Raw genomic sequence first — 18453 nt, 5'->3', positions numbered from 1 at the left:
AAAGCCTAGAAAATCATACTCCACATCCGTTCCAAGAAGCAGACGAGACCAACCATTTTCCAGACTTTTCACAGGGACTTCCTTCCATGCACTAGCCCAGTTGTACAGCGCAAACTTGATGTTGTAGCAGCGAAGGTTTTCCAAAGTCCGCTTGCCTCGTGTGTCCCGTCCCTCCCTGCGCTCGTCCTCGTCCTCAAGAACAACCATCACCTCGTCCAGGAACTTCCAACGGTATAGGCGCTTTGTTGCCACGATCACTCCTTGGTCCATTGGTTGGATGAGAGCAGTCGTATTAGGTGGCAGAAACATGCACCTAATGCAGCCATTTTCAGCAACCAAGTCCTTGTCGCACAGGTGGGCAGGTGCATTGTCGAGTAGAAGGAGGGCCTTTACCTGGTCGCGCGGGATTCCCAGTGTCTTCGTCTGGTAATTGATGACCTCCTTGACGAAGTGACGGTGAAACCAGTCTTTGACGATCACAGCTGTGAACCATGCCTTCAAAGAATGGTACCAGACGACAGGAAGGACATCCATCACCCCACGAAGGCACCGAGGCTGCTTTGCGCGGCCAACAACAACGGGCTTAAGCCGGTGCATGCCGTTAGCACTGGCACAACACAAAGCACATATCCGTTCCTTGGAAAGCTTGCGGCCAGGTACACGCTTCTCCGTCTCCTCGGCTAGAGTGTTCGTTGACAGCGAGCGATAGAATAGGCCAGTTTCGTCAGCGTTGTAGACTTGACCAAGAGTTAGGCCCTCCCTGTCGATCAAGCCCTTCACCTTGTGCCGAAACTCGTCAACTCCATCCTCGTTAGCGTCCAATGCTTCGCCATGTACTTTACGGTTGGTAAGGCCATGCCGCAACTTGAACACGAAGAGCCAACCCTCGGATGCCTTGAAGTCTACGGCGTCGTGAAGCCTGGCGAACTTCTCAGCAGCAGCCTTCAGCTCCGTTCCACGTACCATCACATCAGCAGCACGTTGCTGTCGATACCAAATCAACGTGGATCGGTCGATTTCTGCAAACTTGGGGGTAAACATAACCTTCCTTTCCACGTTGCGTTTGCTTCTCGATGAGAAGTCAGCCGTGTACTGCATGAGTTTGTCTCGGGACCTCTTGATATTGAACAAAGTAGACCGGGCCAGGTTAAACTCGCGGAGAATGCGGGAAGAAGACCACCTCGCATCTACTTTCTCCAATATCTCCCTCTTCTTCTCCAGAGTCAACACCACTCTCTTCCTTTTCTCAGGTGGCGGGGCCATCATCACACACACTAAAAGGAGGCCTAAGAGCAGCAGGAGGCCCTGCAGCAGGTAGGGCACCACTACAAAAGTGATCATGTGGGCAGCCATTACGACGAGCGTGCACTCGCGGCGAGAGACAGGCGGAAAGTGGGGAGGATGCAGGGGCGCTCTATCGGACGTCAGAGGAATGATGCGCCAAAACAAAGTTCAAAATACGGACGGGAATTGGGGGGGAGGGGGGGGGGGGATGTTGGATCCCAGGACGATTATGTCCGGGTAGCGGGGATGTTCGGTTATTGGTGTCACGAATCAATTCGCGACATTTCCTTTTTGTGAGAAGCCACGAACTATTAGTGGAAAACTCACTGTGTATCGCTCAGTTAACCGTTTCTCTCTCCATTTCGGGGTATACTTTTCAAATAATTCGTCACCGTTTTCAAAAAGTGACCGATTTAATGCACGTCACTAAGTGCGCTACTGAGCGATACAATTATTTCTTTATCGTTTGCCTCTGCTTCCCTCAACCGTTAGCCACGCCTTGCGTCCTGCCCATTCAATGTATTTGAATTCAGTCTTGTGTTTGCTGTGGCGGAGAAAGGTTCTGTGCTCAGAAGTGGAGAGGTCAGCTAGCACCCCAAGCTCCACTAGACAGTTAATCCAGTCCTCCCACCTTAGTGGTGATACATAGCATTCATCGACTGGTATTTCTTTTGTGTATTTTGTAGTTTTAAGAGCTTAGTTAAGGTGTTTTTCCCTAGGCGTAAGTATTTAGCTTCTGTGTGAGTGAGCGAGTGCGTCTCATTGATTTGATTTGAAATGTAATGTTAAATTTATTTTGTAATTAATAAATTTAACAGTTCTATTTCTTGAGCTTAATGTAGAGTAAATCTTGTTTCATTTCTCCATAATTAAGCTTATTTTCCATACAGCTCCTAGCTTGCATAAACGTTTACTATTCATAACTGGTACTTAGACCAGTCTTGTTGTATTAACTTAAAATCCGTTGTGCCAGGAGTTAATGCATCAGCAAGAACCTGATGTTATTATTATTAGTATTAGTTATTTATTGTCAGGGGTGATGTAACTTTCTCCAGAGGCTAACAGTACAGTAATTCAGCAATTGTGAGTAATTAGTCTCTGCTGAGTACTGTTGAGAAAGTTTATGAATTCTCGTTCTCAGAGAATCGTGCTAAGCCAGCGTAAAGTAATCGTTGCTTGATGTAGCAAGACAATCATTGTCTCTGCTCTTCAATATTATTGAATATTATTATCAATTTAAATAATATTTAACCATTTATATCAAAATTACTAAGATATTATAAAAAACCCCGTGACAATTGGCGACCTCGCCAGGATTATTAACTCCTAGCTCTAAAGCTATTCACGAGATAGTGCTCACTCATTCATATTTAGGTATTTATCATTAAAGTTTATAGGCACAAGCTTACTGGTGTTTACCGTTAATTTAGCAAGTGAGTTTTTGCTTTATAAATCAATAGAGTACTTAACTCTAGTTTATTTTTGGTAACGCCAGACGATTTTATTCGCTCCTGGGAAGTCGGCGTACCCATTGTGTTTATTATTGAGTCTTCCCAGTCATTTACATTTTTGATTTATTTTTGCCAGTTAACTAGATAAGACTGGTCACCACTAGCTTGTGTCTGTACTCTTTACTTGTGTCATTAGTATTCGTCGCTAAGCAGTCAGTACTCAATTTCGGTTTGCTTAATAAATTAGCGCCATGGCTACTACTGTATTTTTACAGGAAGCCAAAGAAATGGGTCTTTCGGACCCAACCGAAATTAAAGAGTATATACTCTCACGGCATAATCAGGAGCAGCAGCGCGAGAATGATGCCCGTGAAAGAGCGTAATATTCAGCGCGAATACGAGCGAGAACAGCGTGAGGAACGCGAAAGGAGCGCGAGTACGAGCGAGAACAGCGCGAACACGAGCGAGAACAGCGCGAATACGAGCGTGAACAACGAGACAAAGAACGAGAACATGAACTTGAAGTGCTGAAGCTCAAGCGAGATTCCTTGGTTTCAGACACGTCTGGTGCAGTTGGTCTAAGCTCCACGAGCGTTCTCCCTGCACATGTCCTAGCGACCCCACGCATCAAGCTTCCTTCATACAAGGAAAGCGAGCGAATCGAGCCGTACATAGCTCGTTTGAGGACATGGCAGACTTATATCAACTGGATGAGGCAGCTAAGCGGCTTCAGTTTCTTAGCCTATTTGAGGGCCCTGCCCTCGATATTCTCCACAGAATTCGTGGAGACAATCTCACATATGAGATGATGAAAGCTGCACTCATTAAGGCGTATGGTCTCACAGTAGACGACGCCAAAGTTCAGTTCATGCGAGCTCGTCTCCAAGACAAGGAGACAGCTGTTCAGTTCCTTGATCGTCTCACAGCTTACTTAAATGAGTGGATGGAGAAAGATGAAACTCCTTCCACGCGTGAGGGGATAATTGACCTTATGCTGCGTACACAGCTAGAGAGGTCGTGGCCTGCTGAGCTCATAGCACAGCTTAAGATCTGCCAGGTGAAAGATGCCAGCCAAATGGCAGAGAAGGCTGACGCATTCTTTACTGCATACGGGTATCAAGCTCGTAAGCAAAACACCTGGAGCAGAAAAGATACTGCCAAGTCTGGGAAGCCGTCTCAGACTGAATCCCAGCAACAAGGCCATTCTCAGAATAATGGCCAAGGTCCAAAACCGCAGTGGAAGGACCAGGGGCAAAACACTCAGAAACCTGAGTGGAAGAGGTACAACAAGCACCCCAACCAGCAGCAGTATCAGCCACGCAACCGACCGTCGGGACAAACTTTTTCACCACCAGCTCAAAAGAGGCAGGAAGCGAATGCAGCCTTCATTCCTCAACAGCAGCCTGGTGGTCACGTCCCTACCAGTGTGGGTACTTCCCCACAGTTCACTAGTCCCACAGTGACAGTGAACCCCCCTCCACAGATGGCCAATGTTCCATCTTCTCAAGTATATAACCCTCAAGGCACAATGTTTGCCACATCAATTCAGCAGCCTCATGAGTGGCTAGCTGCTTCCTCCACAGGCCCTCCCACAGGTGACAGTACCTTCCTTGTTCAGCCAGGGTTTGTGGAAGGCATTCCTGTGAAGGTCCTGAGAGACAATGGTTCCTCAGGTTGCTCTGTTAAGCAGAGTTTAGTTCGGCCTGAGCAGTATACAGGTCGACAGATCCATGCAAATCTTATTGATGGATCAGTGAGATTGTTCCCTGAGGCATGTATCCAGGTGGCATCTCCATTTTATACTGGTACGACACTTGCAGTTGTCATGCCAGAGCCTCTATTTGACTTAATAGTAGGCAATATTCAAGGAGTCAAGGATAGTTGCTCCGATGGCGCTACTCAGACTTCGGCTGCTGCGGTAACACGAGCCATGACTGAGGCTCCAGATTGTGTCACCCCAGTGATCATTGAATCGCCGCAAGATCTGATGTGTAGTCAACTTGTTGTGCAAGAACAACATTCTGACCCGACACTTGCTACCGTGCGGAACAAACAAAAGGGTCGAGTGATTAAGTATTCACGGGGAGGTCGAGCCAAGTTCCTTCGCAAACAAGGACGGCTCTACCGTGAGTCACGAACACCCGAGGGCGAGGTTCGACTGCAGTTTGTCGTTCCCGCCAAGTACCGCCTAGCAGTGTTACAATGGGGTCATTGTTCAGCCTCAGGAGGTCACATGGGCAAAAGGAAGACCCAGGGCCGTATCCGAGCTGACTTTTTCTGGCCAGGGATGGGACGAGACATAGACAGTTTTGTCCGTTCCTGCACTGTGTGCCAAAGTATCACCACTAATCAGGGACATGCCCTTCCTGTGCCATTCATAACCACACCTGTAATCTCTGAGTCAGTTGAGAGACAGGGTAGTGGTGAAGTGGGTGCAGACCTGACGTCTCGCCCATTGGCCCCACAGGACACATTATGTCCGGGGCCTGTACATACATATTATGTACCGTAAGTTAAGGGGGAAGTTGAGAGGCGACTTGAGGCTATGGAAGACCCAAGTTTGCATAAGGATTCTCAGCTTCCCGGTACTAATATATGTACCGTAAGTTAAGGGGGAAGTTCGAGAGAGAACTCCGCAGTGGCGACTTGAGGCTATGGAAGACCCAAGTTTGCAGAAGGATTCTCAGCTTCCCGGTACTAATAGAAGTATTGTATTGTAGGTTAAGGGGGGAAGTGAGAACTCTGCAGAGGCGACTTGAGGCTATGGAAGACCCAAGTTTGCACAAGGATTCTCAGCTCTCCAATATTAATATAAGAACTGTAGGTTAAGGCACAGGTTGAGGACCCGTGTGCAGTTCGAGGCTATGGAAGACCCGAGTTTGCACAGGGATTCTCAACTTGTTGAAACATAATCGTGTGCTATAATTAATGGCGACCTCGAATGTACGTCGTAGCACTGACTGCTAGGCAGAGAGAGTAATTGTAACTTAATAAGAATTTTGTCTCATTGACACTTTTGATGCTCCACCTCAATTGGTTTTGCAGGTTCAGCAATGGGTGTAGCAGTTTTGCTGTGCGGACCAGCTGATCGTCTGCCGCACGCTGCCGCCTCTTCTCCTCTGCCTTCGTCGTCGCCATATTATTTACTGCGTCATTTTACACGTAGGTACAGTTACACTACAACTGTCACACCTACACCGTGTATTACATACACCACGCTACACAACAATTAGTTGTCAGTGTAAATGTAGCGAATTTTCGCTCAGTTTGACCAGAGTACAGGATTTTCACCGTCGTCACGGAGTTTTTCCCTCAAGCTTGCTTCTATTAACGTAAATACGAGGTTTTTTCGCTCACTGGCGACTGCGATTTTCTCCTGTAGCAGGATAGCACACACACCACAGTGTGAATCTTGTGTGACTGAGTTAGGATTTATATATATATATATTGAAATCTTTCTTCTGAAGGAAGAAAGATTTAATTTTCATGGGCGTAATGTCACGAATCAATTCGCGACATTTCCTTTTGTGAGAAGCCACGAACTATTAGTGGAAAACTCACTGTGTATCGCTCAGTTAACCGTTTCTCTCTCCATTTCGGGGTATACTTTTCAAATAATTCGTCACCGTTTTCAAAAAGTGACCGATTTAATGCACGTCACTAAGTGCGCTACTGAGCGATACAATTATTTCTTTATCGTTTGCCTCTGCTTCCCTCAACCGTTAGCCACGCCTTGCGTCCTGCCCATTCAATGTATTTGAATTCAGTCTTGTGTTTGCTGTGGCGGAGAAAGGTTCTGTGCTCAGAAGTGGAGAGGTCAGCTAGCACCCCAAGCTCCACTAGACAGTTAATCCAGTCCTCCCACCTTAGTGGTGATACATAGCATTCATCGACTGGTATTTCTTTTGTGTATTTTGTAGTTTTAAGAGCTTAGTTAAGGTGTTTTTCCCTAGGCGTAAGTATTTAGCTTCTGTGTGAGTGAGCGAGTGCGTCTCATTGATTTGATTTGAAATGTAATGTTAAATTTATTTTTGTAATTAATAAATTTAACAGTTCTATTTCTTGAGCTTAATGTAGAGTAAATCTTGTTTCATTTCTCCATAATTAAGCTTATTTTCCATACAGCTCCTAGCTTGCATAAACGTTTACTATTCATAACTGGTACTTAGACCAGTCTTGTTGTATTAACTTAAAATCCGTTGTGCCAGGAGTTAATGCATCAGCAAGAACCTGATGTTATTATTATTAGTATTAGTTATTTATTGTCAGGGGTGATGTAACTTTCTCCAGAGGCTAACAGTACAGTAATTCAGCAATTGTGAGTAATTAGTCTCTGCTGAGTACTGTTGAGAAAGTTTATGAATTCTCGTTCTCAGAGAATCGTGCTAAGCCAGCGTAAAGTAATCGTTGCTTGATGTAGCAAGACAATCATTGTCTCTGCTCTTCAATATTATTGAATATTATTATCAATTTAAATAATATTTAACCATTTATATCAAAATTACTGAGATATTATAAAAAACCCCGTGACAATTGGGCGTCCGGATATTAGAGTGATTACTGCATAAATTTTTTGGTGGTGGGGGTCCCAGTTGGCTTAATCAAGTGATATTAAATGACATAGGTGTCTTAGCTTACCATGATGGCAGATAATGTGCACGAAACTATACAGGGTTCTTATTTTTTATTTATTCTATTTTTTTTTTTTTTTTTTTTTTTTTTTGGTGGTGATGGGGATCATGCAAACTGAACATACAGTACATACAAATGCCTAGCTGGTTTTTGGGTACAATATATGATTTTTATGCCCTACACACTCTATTCATGCAAACGAGACCTGTGCAAAAGATGGGTCACTGTATTCTATTTTTATTATTATTTTTTTGGTGGTGGTGGGATCATGCAAACTGAACTAGTACATACAAATGCCTAGCTGGTTTCTGGGAACAATATATGATTTTTATGCCCTACACATTCTATTCATGCAAACGAGACCTGTGCAAAAGATGGGTCACTGTAGATACGGAATTGGATGATGGTGATTAAAAGTCAAGATGAGCAAAGAAGGGGTGCAGCTAGGGTCAAAATGGGGTAATAATGGAGTAGCCAATCCTAATTACGGGGTGGCCCAATAAAAACTCTTTAGAGAGGTACAAGAGTATTTCCCTAAAACCTGGAGTGTGCAGGCATATTTCAGGGGTCAGCAATGCCATCCAAATCATACATCTGCCTATAACATAGGTGGAACAGTGGGTAGTGTGGTTATGGATAATTACCTGAGAACTAGTTCATATCTAATGCATGTGAATGATGCCATACTGCTTGCTAATAGTGAAGAAGTTTCTTTGCTTTCAGGTTTATGCCATGTACTGATGTAGTGCATTGACCCTGTTGACCTCAAACATTCCTGGTGGCCCACCAAGTAACACCACTCCAGTCTTATGTAATTCATTAGGGTCTAATTCCAATGGGAGATTGAGGTTTATTGCTCACATAATGCTGCTAATGGCAAGCAACAAGCCTGAACCTATGCTCCTGATGTGGCACTACTGGACTGGACTGGACTGGAATTTGAAAGTGGTGTGGCGTGACAGAAATGTTGATGAACATGATATGAAGTCTGAGGGAAAAGGCAACTATATGTGATATAATGATGAAAGGTAAGAAAATCGAATTGGTGGAAGAATTTAACCCCTCCACACTGGCATTATTCCGAGGCCAAACGTGTTCTCACTATGGACGTTTTCCCAAAAATAGCCTGTTTTTAAACCTTCATAGCTGGAAAACTATAGCAGTTAGGGATACAAATTAAAAACCATATTACTCATCAACTCTTTGTCTTATGAGATAAACCATCCCAAGTTCTGCAGGTTGTCCCGTTGATGAGTAGGGATAAGGATAAAAGAGGTAGTTTCTTGCTGTGAACTCGAGGTATGTCAGCGTGCCAGCTCTCGGCTCCGACTTCAGCTGTGGAGGCCAAGAACCTGGCCAGCATTGGCAACATTGACCAGGCTGTCAGAGTGGTGTGCTTGTAACATCTGGCCAGCCTTCCTTGTGAAACACTCTCATTTTCTCACTAATTTCCTCAACTTTCCATGCTCACCACCACAGGTATGAATTATCACCCTGTACATGTGGCTCATCCTTGGTTTTCCAGCCATAACAGAGTGACACTATGCCCTGTAGGTGTGTGGGAGAACTGACACGGATACAATAAAAGGTGAAAAAATAAATACTTATATACTTAATTTCCAATGATTCTCTACAAACATTTCACTTTATATTCACTTTGAGAGAAGACTAGCAATGAGGCATTTTCCATAACTTTTCTGCAGGTTGCACGCTCTATTCTTGACTATGAGGTAAACACATGTACTTCTATTTATGCTTTTCTGCACTTTTCTCTGGCATGGTGATAATACTAACCTTACTACTTATGTTCTACAGCTTGGTTGTGGTGAGGGTCATGGCAGGGTTAGACTGCCACACTTGTCACAAGCGTGTTCGGTGAGACGTGGCAGTTGCATTTATGCCCGTCACTCTCATCACCATCTCCACTTTTCACTGCTCCAAGGTTGTCCACCTCCTCCTCAGAGGTGAAGGTATTCCTGTCATAAGCAAGTCCCGCCTCCTGAAGCACTGTAAAGGCCTTTTCCAATGTGTCAGAGTGGGAAGGGGAAAGAGAACGTGACACATCGCTCTCTACGTGATAATTTCCCCTTTTTTTAGATGAAGTTTGACCACTGTCAGATAAACTGCATTATCACTTGGCCCTTTCTCTGTATCCACCAGCAGAAGTTTGGCAGGGGTGGATGATGCAAGGGGGCTACCTGAGGGAGGGGGCGGGAGGGAATCTGAAGAGGATGTTTCAGAAGACATCACTCCGCACCAGGGCAGGTCACGGCACTGACTGAACCATACATGCGTGAGATGCAGGGGGTCCCTCCCTATCCCTGGGTACCAATATGAAATGGCGGCTGGTTCAAATGGTGGCGGGAAGACAAATGCAGCAATACCAGCCACCCGGCAGTCACCGTCCATCCGAAATGACTCGGCATATGCCACTCCCCGGTGGTTGGGGGTTAAGTATCTTTATGCCGTGACAGAAAAGAAAGGTGTATAAATGTTTATGCAAAGCTGAAAGTAATGTGGCTCTGGGAAGAAAAGTGGGTACTATGAGAGCCTTGTTACACACAAGAGGAATCAGTATGGATGCTGAAAGAGGACTGCATGCAGGAGTTTAAGTGTTCACTGTAACACACGGGTGTGATACTGGTATGATTTTGAAATGTCAATAAAGACAGTGGAAGAAACAGGAAAGTTAAAGAATGTGTTTGGATTGCATATAATGGAGATTCAATGACTCATAAAAGATGTGAAATAAAGGAATCTATTGATAGATGTTAAGAAGAGTCTATGCTTATATACAGAGAATGGATTTACAGCAGATAAGGTGATGATAAGGGTACATGGCATAAGAATAAGTCTGAAGGTGAGAAGAGGTGTGGCAGGAAACCTGAAGGGAAACATATAAAAGATGAGACTGACAGGTAGGAATGTGCCCCACAGTACAAGCTGTTTGTATGTGCAATGATATTGAAAGAAGCTAGGGGTGGAGGGGGGAGCCCAATAAGGTGTGAATGCTATGGTGGGGGGGGGGAGGGGAATGTTATGGGCACATTTCATGATCTACCAGTGAGCCTTTAACTACTCTGCCAACCATAAATCTTTGTCTTCCCCATATTCACCTTCAAACTCATTGACTGAATACACTCACTCCACTTCCTATATATTTCTGCAGCACCCTCCTAGCTACCAGCCACTAGAAACAGATAATCTGCATACAACAAGTTGACAGCTCTCATAACAACCTGGACCTGAAACTCATGACAATATATCAAGCACCATGATAAAAAAAAAGGGAACTAAGACAGACCCCAGATCCACATCCATGTGCCCTATGCTCTTGGTATTATTTACTCTCACATATGTTCGAACCATCATTCATTTCATTACCATGCATACCAGCCACTCTTACAACCTCAACTTCCTCACTGTCCACTGCATGGACTCTTTGTATGGCCTCCTGCATGCCTCCTCTGAATCTACATAAACTTCCATTAGGTATGGTAGTACTTTTATTTTTATTTATTTTTTAATTGCCTGACTAAACCAACAGTATCAGCTGTATCCATTCAAATATAGAAGCTAACAGTCCAACCTTACCTTATAAGTGATATTTTCGCATTTTTCATCAACAGATGCGTTAAGGATGGGGAAATGAGAGAGGGCCATGGAGGCAGCCTTGACAAATATAGGCATGTATGAGAAGCGAGGCACTCCTCCCATCTCTGCAATCTTCCTCAGCTCTGCTCGTAGTTGCACCAAAGCTGTCATATCTACCTCATCACAGTAGCCAAAATGTGGAATTTTCTGTGGGTCAGGATACGTGTTAAGGTAGAATTAATATTGGATATCATTTCTGCAAATACTGTGGGGAAGTATAACTAAGGCTATGAGAGAGATAAGTGATTTGCAGCAGATAAAAATCATCATTGTCATCATAACTACAATTCCCAATGAAAAATGTGAAGTAGGTAAAGGTGAGAAAAATACAAAAGAAAGCTCAAAAGTGAGAGAACCATCAAACAGAATGTCCAGTATCATATGAACATAATCATTCACATACCATCCATGCCTTCAAAAATTTTGACTCCAGCCTCCAACTCACAAGCATTCCATCCATCTATTCAGCCAAAACTTTTTGTAATTCTGTATCATTCTCCTAACAATTAGCAGCACGCTGATTATTTTCAGGCTATGTAGGCTACCAGATTAATCAAAAAGAGCAGACAATCCACTGTCTCTATCCTCTGTATATTCATGCGTGTGAAAAATTCGTTTGGTAATGGATCACGCTGATTCATTACCAAAAGAATTTTTATTGCCAAATTGGCCCACATTTGGTAATGAACAATACCAAATGGCAACCCTGGTGATGACTGTGCCAATGATTAATGAACGCTCTTAAAGCATGATACCGTTTTGGCACCAGTTATACAGAATGCACATCTAAGTTCGCACTAGGTTAGGTAGGTTATAATCACTGAAGGGGTCCTGTGGGTGAAGCCCCCCGGTTCGGTTTCAGTGCTTCCAGTTAGGCTTCCACTGCTATTTATGGTTTTAAAATGAATACTTCTGTGCTTGTTTGGTGTGGTTACATCATGTCCAGTCGGCAGAATAGGCAATAAGCATGCTATCGAAGGCTTTCAAGCGGCTTTCTTTAATATTGTTAGGTATGTGCATTTCGTTTGTTCTCCAATATTTTTCTGATCGAAAATCATATGTCAATCACCTGAGATGAATGCAGTACTAAATCAATATTGTATGAAAATATGGGTCTCTAAGAAAACAGCTCAAGTCCCTGTGTCACATTCGTTCGTGTTTACCGGTACTCTTTCCATCTTTATTGAATATTTTTTGAATGACGAAGGTAGTCAGGAACCTAACCCCCCATTTTCTTAACAATATATGGGGAGGCTCCCCACCAATAGGGTGGAGTCAAAGGCTTTTCGTCTCATCAACTCTCCTCCTCTTACTTGTTTCCTTCAACCTCTGTCTCTTCACCACACTGTTGCATCTTTATTTCTTTTCTCTTGCTACTTCAATGGTCACTGCTCCTCTGAACTGTTTGCTTGCATCCCTCCACCTCTACGACGGGTGCTTAACACCCATCTAGCAACAAATTCTCATCCCTCTTCTGTCCAGCTCTCTAACGCGAGAGTTAACCGTTACTCCTAGTCCTTCATTTATGCAACAGGTCAACTTTGGAACTGTCTCCCTCTGTTTGTATTTCCTACTTCCTATGATCTTCAGTCTTTCAAATGCAGTGTGTCCAGGCATCTCAAAATGGATGGATCTTGAATTTGGCTCTCTGTTGTATTGTTTTGTTTTTTCTTGGAAGGAACGGTTTGCGGGCTCCTGGCCTTTGCCTCCTTCTTCTTTGCTTTAAAAAAAAAAAAAAAAAAAAAAAAAAAAAAAAAAAAAAACTTTTACCTTAAAATACAGTAATGTTTTTTGTTTATTTTTAGGATCTTGCTGTACTACCCTGATGATGGACTAAGACAGTCTGAAATACTGTGAATCAATAAAGGTAGATTCAATCATTGCTCTCGTGCTCCTGTTTATTTTCAAGATTACAAATATTTATATATATAAAAGAAACAAATGAATCCTTACCATAGCTTGTGTCATTGTCTTCACCATGGCCTTGCGGAATCCTTTTATTGCCTCCTTTTTGTCCTGGCCAAGCATGACAGGAAGAGAAGGAGGTCGAGTCACAGCAGGAGTGGGGGCAACTGCAGGAGGGGCCTTGGCTGGGAATAAAGTAAAGGTTAGTAATAATGCCACACAAGACTGTATAGTCTGCTACACAAATCTTATGAAATTACAAGTCTACCCTAAAATAAGAATAGATACACAAAATTATAACAGCAGGAAAACAGTTTTTCACTACTAAATGACTGACCAAGCCGCACTGACTTAATGATCACATCTACTGGGTAATCTCCCTTCACAATATCGTAAATCTTTTCAAAGTGGCAAGTGCAACATCATAGTTTCCGATAACTTCATCAACGATGGAGCGAGGCTGATGAAATTATAGTGAAATGGCTAGCAAGGGAAACTCACAAGTTCCCACTACAGTACTTATAACTGCAATGTACTCTACATTAAACAACTACCTATAATACTGCACTGAAATTTTGCTTTGATTCAAGAGTAAAACAGTGATACACTACAGAGAAACAAAGTGGATTATTACTGTCGCTGAATCTAATACAGTGTAATCATGCAACAACTGTACTGGCTTTTCAACAATGTATATAAACTCATTTCGAATGGAACATTTGCAAACTGGTAATACTCTGTATAACAGCCTGGTACAAAAAACTCTTGGAGAAGCAGAAAAATCTGCAAAATCAGCTTTGTTTCCATAATCCTCCTGCATAAAAGGTGAGAATGCATCAAACTAATACTTGACCTTTAACCTCAACCAATGAACACATTTTATATTCATTCATGCTACCTGTAGAAAAGTTTACTCAATTCAGGAAAGTTTTCTTGAACTTGAAGAATTAGATAAAGACATAACCCCTTCACTAACTGAGTTTTTCTGATTTGAATGATACAGTCCAGTGATAGCCTGATTAAAACAAAGGTTGTCAGAGGACTGAAGAGATTAACACTCTTAGGTTCCTACTACTCATTTTCAGCTGCAAAAATTGCCTGGCATAGAATACCTGACCTGTTATAACCATAAAAAAATTCATGACAACAGAATATATTAACTCTCATAGGGTCCTATGTCCCACTCTCAGCTGTATAAAACATTCTGGTGTCAGCTGGAACAGAATACCAAAGCCGTCCCATCACATGAGGGTTAACCTACCAGATAGTGCTGAGGGCTTTGCCCTAGACACTGGAGGTGGTGGGGGTGTGGAGGGTGTAGTGCCTTTAGTTCTGTCAGGGGCACTCTCCAAATACTGCAGCAGGTCCTCTTTCAGTATCCTCCCCTCCCTTCCTGTCCCTCGCACTTCATACAGGTCAATCTGCAGAAAAGGGAATATTATACCGTGTGATTTATGATAAATTTGAAACGGTTTTCCTAATGACATAAAACTAAGTCTTAACCAATCCACAACTGAGTTATGACAACCATGATAATAATGATGATAATATTTTCAGAAAATAAAACCTCAGGCTCCTACACCACAATGGGATTAATGTGAAACTGGCAGTTACTATAACCATTTGCAACTGGGTAATTTCAGAACCTATGGGGCTGGGTGTTCCACTCCACAATGCAATGATGAATGAGAGTACGACATAATCAAGTCCTACTCTTTGAGTGGTGACCTTGCTTTAACACCTTCATTTATCACTTGTTATAATACTTACTGCACCTATGCGCATAGAAGCATTGTTGGGGTACTGTATTGTTGGGTGGGCACATGTGTGTATGTGTCTCTGTGAACACAATAACTCTAATAGCCTACAATAGTTTTTATCCGATCTGAACTAAACTTGGAGAAATGGTCAAGGGTCTTCCCAATGACAGACACATTACAGACACTTTTTTTTAGACAGAGAACAAATGGTCACACAGAAAGGCCGCCACCACTAGTTCTGACCATATTAAAACCTGGTAAAGGGTTGAGGATAAAGCAAGGATTAAGTGATTATATTTTGAATACAATCAAACATTTGACCCTATGACTCAGAAACTTTTAAGTCAATTTGGACTGTACCATGTGGAAAGGCTAAGGGTGAGCCTTGGGTGAAAAATCTGATTTTGAAAACAACACACCCTTCATTGCGGTTGCAGGTTAAGGTTAATTCAAATAGTTATCTGATTTGGACTTCCATATGAGAGTGGGGGATCACAATACTGTCAGCAATTACTTCTTTACCTCCATGCCCACTTCCTAATTCCTTATCATTGCCCTCAAAGTACCTGCGACCTTCCTTCCCTACTGTATGCTTTCTCATGCTTCATCCTCTAAACTCCTGCTGTTGCTCACCACACTACCTAAATACTTGAAGACACTCACAATCTCTATTTCCTGACTGTTCAACCTCATTTGCAATCTGCATTATTATAAATATACTGAACCTTATTCTGAAGGTTAGATGATTGTTCGGCTGGCTCAAAGAGTTTGCTAAAGCTGAAACTGAGCAAATGAAGGTTCGATCATAGAAAGAATTTACTGTCTAAGAAAGTAGTTCAATATTAGAGATGGAGTAAGAACAAAGGTATGACATCCAGATGGTTGTTCAGTACATACCCTGCACTGTATATGGGTGAGGTTAATCAAGAGGTCAAAGCTAAAACTGTAGGAAGTGGGGTGGGGCTCGTCATGAATAGGGAATGGTGGAGTATATTGTGTCCCATGAATATCATAGCTTCCCCTATGTTTCATGACCAGACTAGGGTACCTTCTGACCCTAATCCAGTTAAATTACACTCATCCTAATCAACCACATCCACAGTGTTATAACCAGTCATAATAATACCTGCACTAGGCAACTGTTATGGAGTCCTAAAGAGAATACCAGTAGGTATCATTATCTAATGGAAAAGAAGTGTCACCTTGTGTTCCATGGCCAGCCTGCGTACAGCTGGGGTGGTGAGAATCTTGCCTTTTGGTAGAGTAAAAGTGCCGGATTCTATTGCAGTCTCCCCTGCAGGCCGACCCACTGAAATGGCCTCCCCCTCTTGCACCTCTGCCCCAACAGAATCATCTGTAGAAGACAGTAACGGACACATTATTAACCCGGAGACTGCACGATGAATGGAAAACTCTGTAATTCTGACATGATTACTAAACCACACAAAGGAAAAAAAAAGAAGCCAGACCTTTCTATTTCACTGTTAACCTATTAGCTGCAGTACACTGGAAATCCAACGAGCACTCCATTTGGGGGGGAGTTTCTCATGCAGTGAACTCTTAATAATCCGGCATAATTCAGCCAACCCCTATGCCGAAAAACTTGAAATGCCGGATGTTGCACAGTACTCCACCATCAGATTAATATTCGGTGTCAAGCCAGAGATTTTGTTACTATCTCTCAACCTGAATCCTAAAAAGTTTCCCATGAGTAAAAGACAAACTAAGCATAAAATACAATACAGTAATACAGCAGCAGTTGGCTACCGCATATGAGCCGATTGATACGTCCCGCAGACTTCCCTTTCGGTGACAGATGTTGCATAATTTAACTGGATATTACTTAAATACAGCTGAGCCAACAGTGCTGGATACCACATTAGGCTGGATATTGAGACGACAGATAACTGAGAGTTAATTGTATTCGCTTTCTTATCTTGCTGATAGGCTGATGTTTGCCATAGTTTAGCCACTACAGTGTTCTGAGGTTCAGTAATTTTGGACTGCTGAAAAAAATGGGCATATATACAGTTAACTGCTTTATTCAAAGACCAGTTTTATGGGTATAATATTGAAGAGAGCATGCTGCAGTATTAGTGTGCAAATATTCAGGTCAATATCTATTGAAGTTTAGCTGTAAAGAGCTTGGATATTTTCTTCACTTTGAAAGTGGAACTTAGGCAAAAATGCAGCTACCAGGAATAATCATCGTAAGTAAAATTTATAAGCATCACAAGAAGGGTGCATATGTACACATGATGGAACACACACTCAACCCAGTATCTAACCTGGTATAGTCATAGCGAATTTTGAGGTTTGGTGGGCTCGAACTGACTTTCCATCATAATGTGTTCTAACACGAATTTATACATCATCTTAGAATGCATTTGCACTGGCAGTGAAGATAAAATTTAGCTGAAGGAAATGAGAGTTTGCTTTGTTGGATAAAATTACTGAACTTGCAACTGGTACTATTTACTGTATTATCTGCAAACCAGCTGAGTGGCAAGTGAGGGGTGGAGTGACGGCGGACAGATGAGGAATAAATTGGTGGGCCATGGCCGTATAAACAACCGTGAGCAAGGGAGTTGTGATAATTCTACTGTACAACACTACTTTCCAAATCATCAGTTCACCAATAAATGATCAAGATTTATTTCTTCAGTTTATTTTTCCATGTTTTTATGAACAATATTTATCAGAATGGACTTGCCAAGACACTGTAATATACTGCAAGCTCATTGGTAGATAGAGTCAGTTTGTTAGGTAGAAAACCATATGGGTACCACACATCTTCTGCTGATGAAGAGCGTGCCTTTTTTCAAAGGATTTATTTGTCTTGCTTTTTCAACCCTCTATCCTAAAAACTTTCCTGTGAGTAAAAGATGAAAATTAAACACAAAATACAATACAATATTGATTCAGTACAGTAATACAAAATGTGCTATGTGCTCATCTAGTGCTGGCATCAATGGAGGGTGAAGTTGTACACCATGCAGTACAGTACAGTACAGTGCACTAAAGCTCGCGTGGTCTAACGGCAGTAATTTCAGAATCACAACAGAGCACTAGGACATGAACTCTGAGAGGCTACAGGCTTTGTAACAACAATGAGAGGGGCATTGGAGGCCACAGAGTAAGTCACAGCACTACGGATCTGCCACCTCATGGTCGCAAAAGCAGGGCGCATAGATATGTCTTCACTGTACAAGATCCATAGGAAAGAATGAGAGAGCGACACCAGGTTCAGTGAGTCAGGTGGGCTGCTCCCACAATGCATTCTAATTGGTTGGCGTGTTGCGGGGTTCCCAGGCACCAGTCCACTACCACATCTGAGCCAGACGATATGCCTCACTGCCAGATATTGCAGAGCCGCTGGTTGTTTCCCATTTCGGTGCCAGATGATGCATAATTTCGCTGGATATGGCTTTAATCAAAAGATAAGACAGAACAAAATAGCACTTACCTTGGAGCATTCTATGGAAGTTATACAACACAGTAATCTCTCATTTATCCATACATGCAGTATCCAGACTAGTTCATTATTTGGTTACCTAACCTTGACTCTATTAAACTATTATCCAAGCAACGTTGGGTCTGGTTAGTACTTGGATGGGTGACCGCCTGGGAACACCAAATGCTGTTGGCATCCCTACGTCAAGTGGGGTTGGTGGAGGATTAGTGCCCCTCCCTGTAAAACAATTAACTCTAAGCCCTTGGCCACCCTGTCTGGGATACATGGCGTCTGGCAATGAATGAATGAATGA

General features: G+C 42.7%; 1 protein-coding gene across 1 annotated transcript in view; it reads right to left on the bottom strand.

Moving 5' to 3' along the window:
* Nucleotides 1-18453, bottom strand: part of Dbct (Dihydrolipoamide branched chain transacylase E2) — a 40862-nt gene that overhangs the window by 9378 nt on the left and 13031 nt on the right. The window contains exons 4-7 of the mRNA XM_080281524.1: nt 15889-16040; nt 14188-14347; nt 12975-13093; nt 10962-11168 (exon numbers count right to left, since the gene is read on the bottom strand). Coding sequence (XP_080137650.1) covers nt 10962-11168; nt 12975-13093; nt 14188-14347; nt 15889-16040 — 638 coding nt within the window. The remainder of the gene's footprint in view (nt 1-10961; nt 11169-12974; nt 13094-14187; nt 14348-15888; nt 16041-18453) is intronic.

The sequence above is a fragment of the Coenobita brevimanus genome, chromosome 90 (assembly GCF_032717465.1).
Source record: "Coenobita brevimanus isolate Jiangsu-jjx chromosome 90, ASM3271746v2, whole genome shotgun sequence".
Taxonomy (NCBI): Eukaryota; Metazoa; Arthropoda; class Malacostraca; order Decapoda; family Coenobitidae; genus Coenobita; species Coenobita brevimanus.
This window is presented reverse-complemented; position numbering and strand designations above follow the sequence as displayed.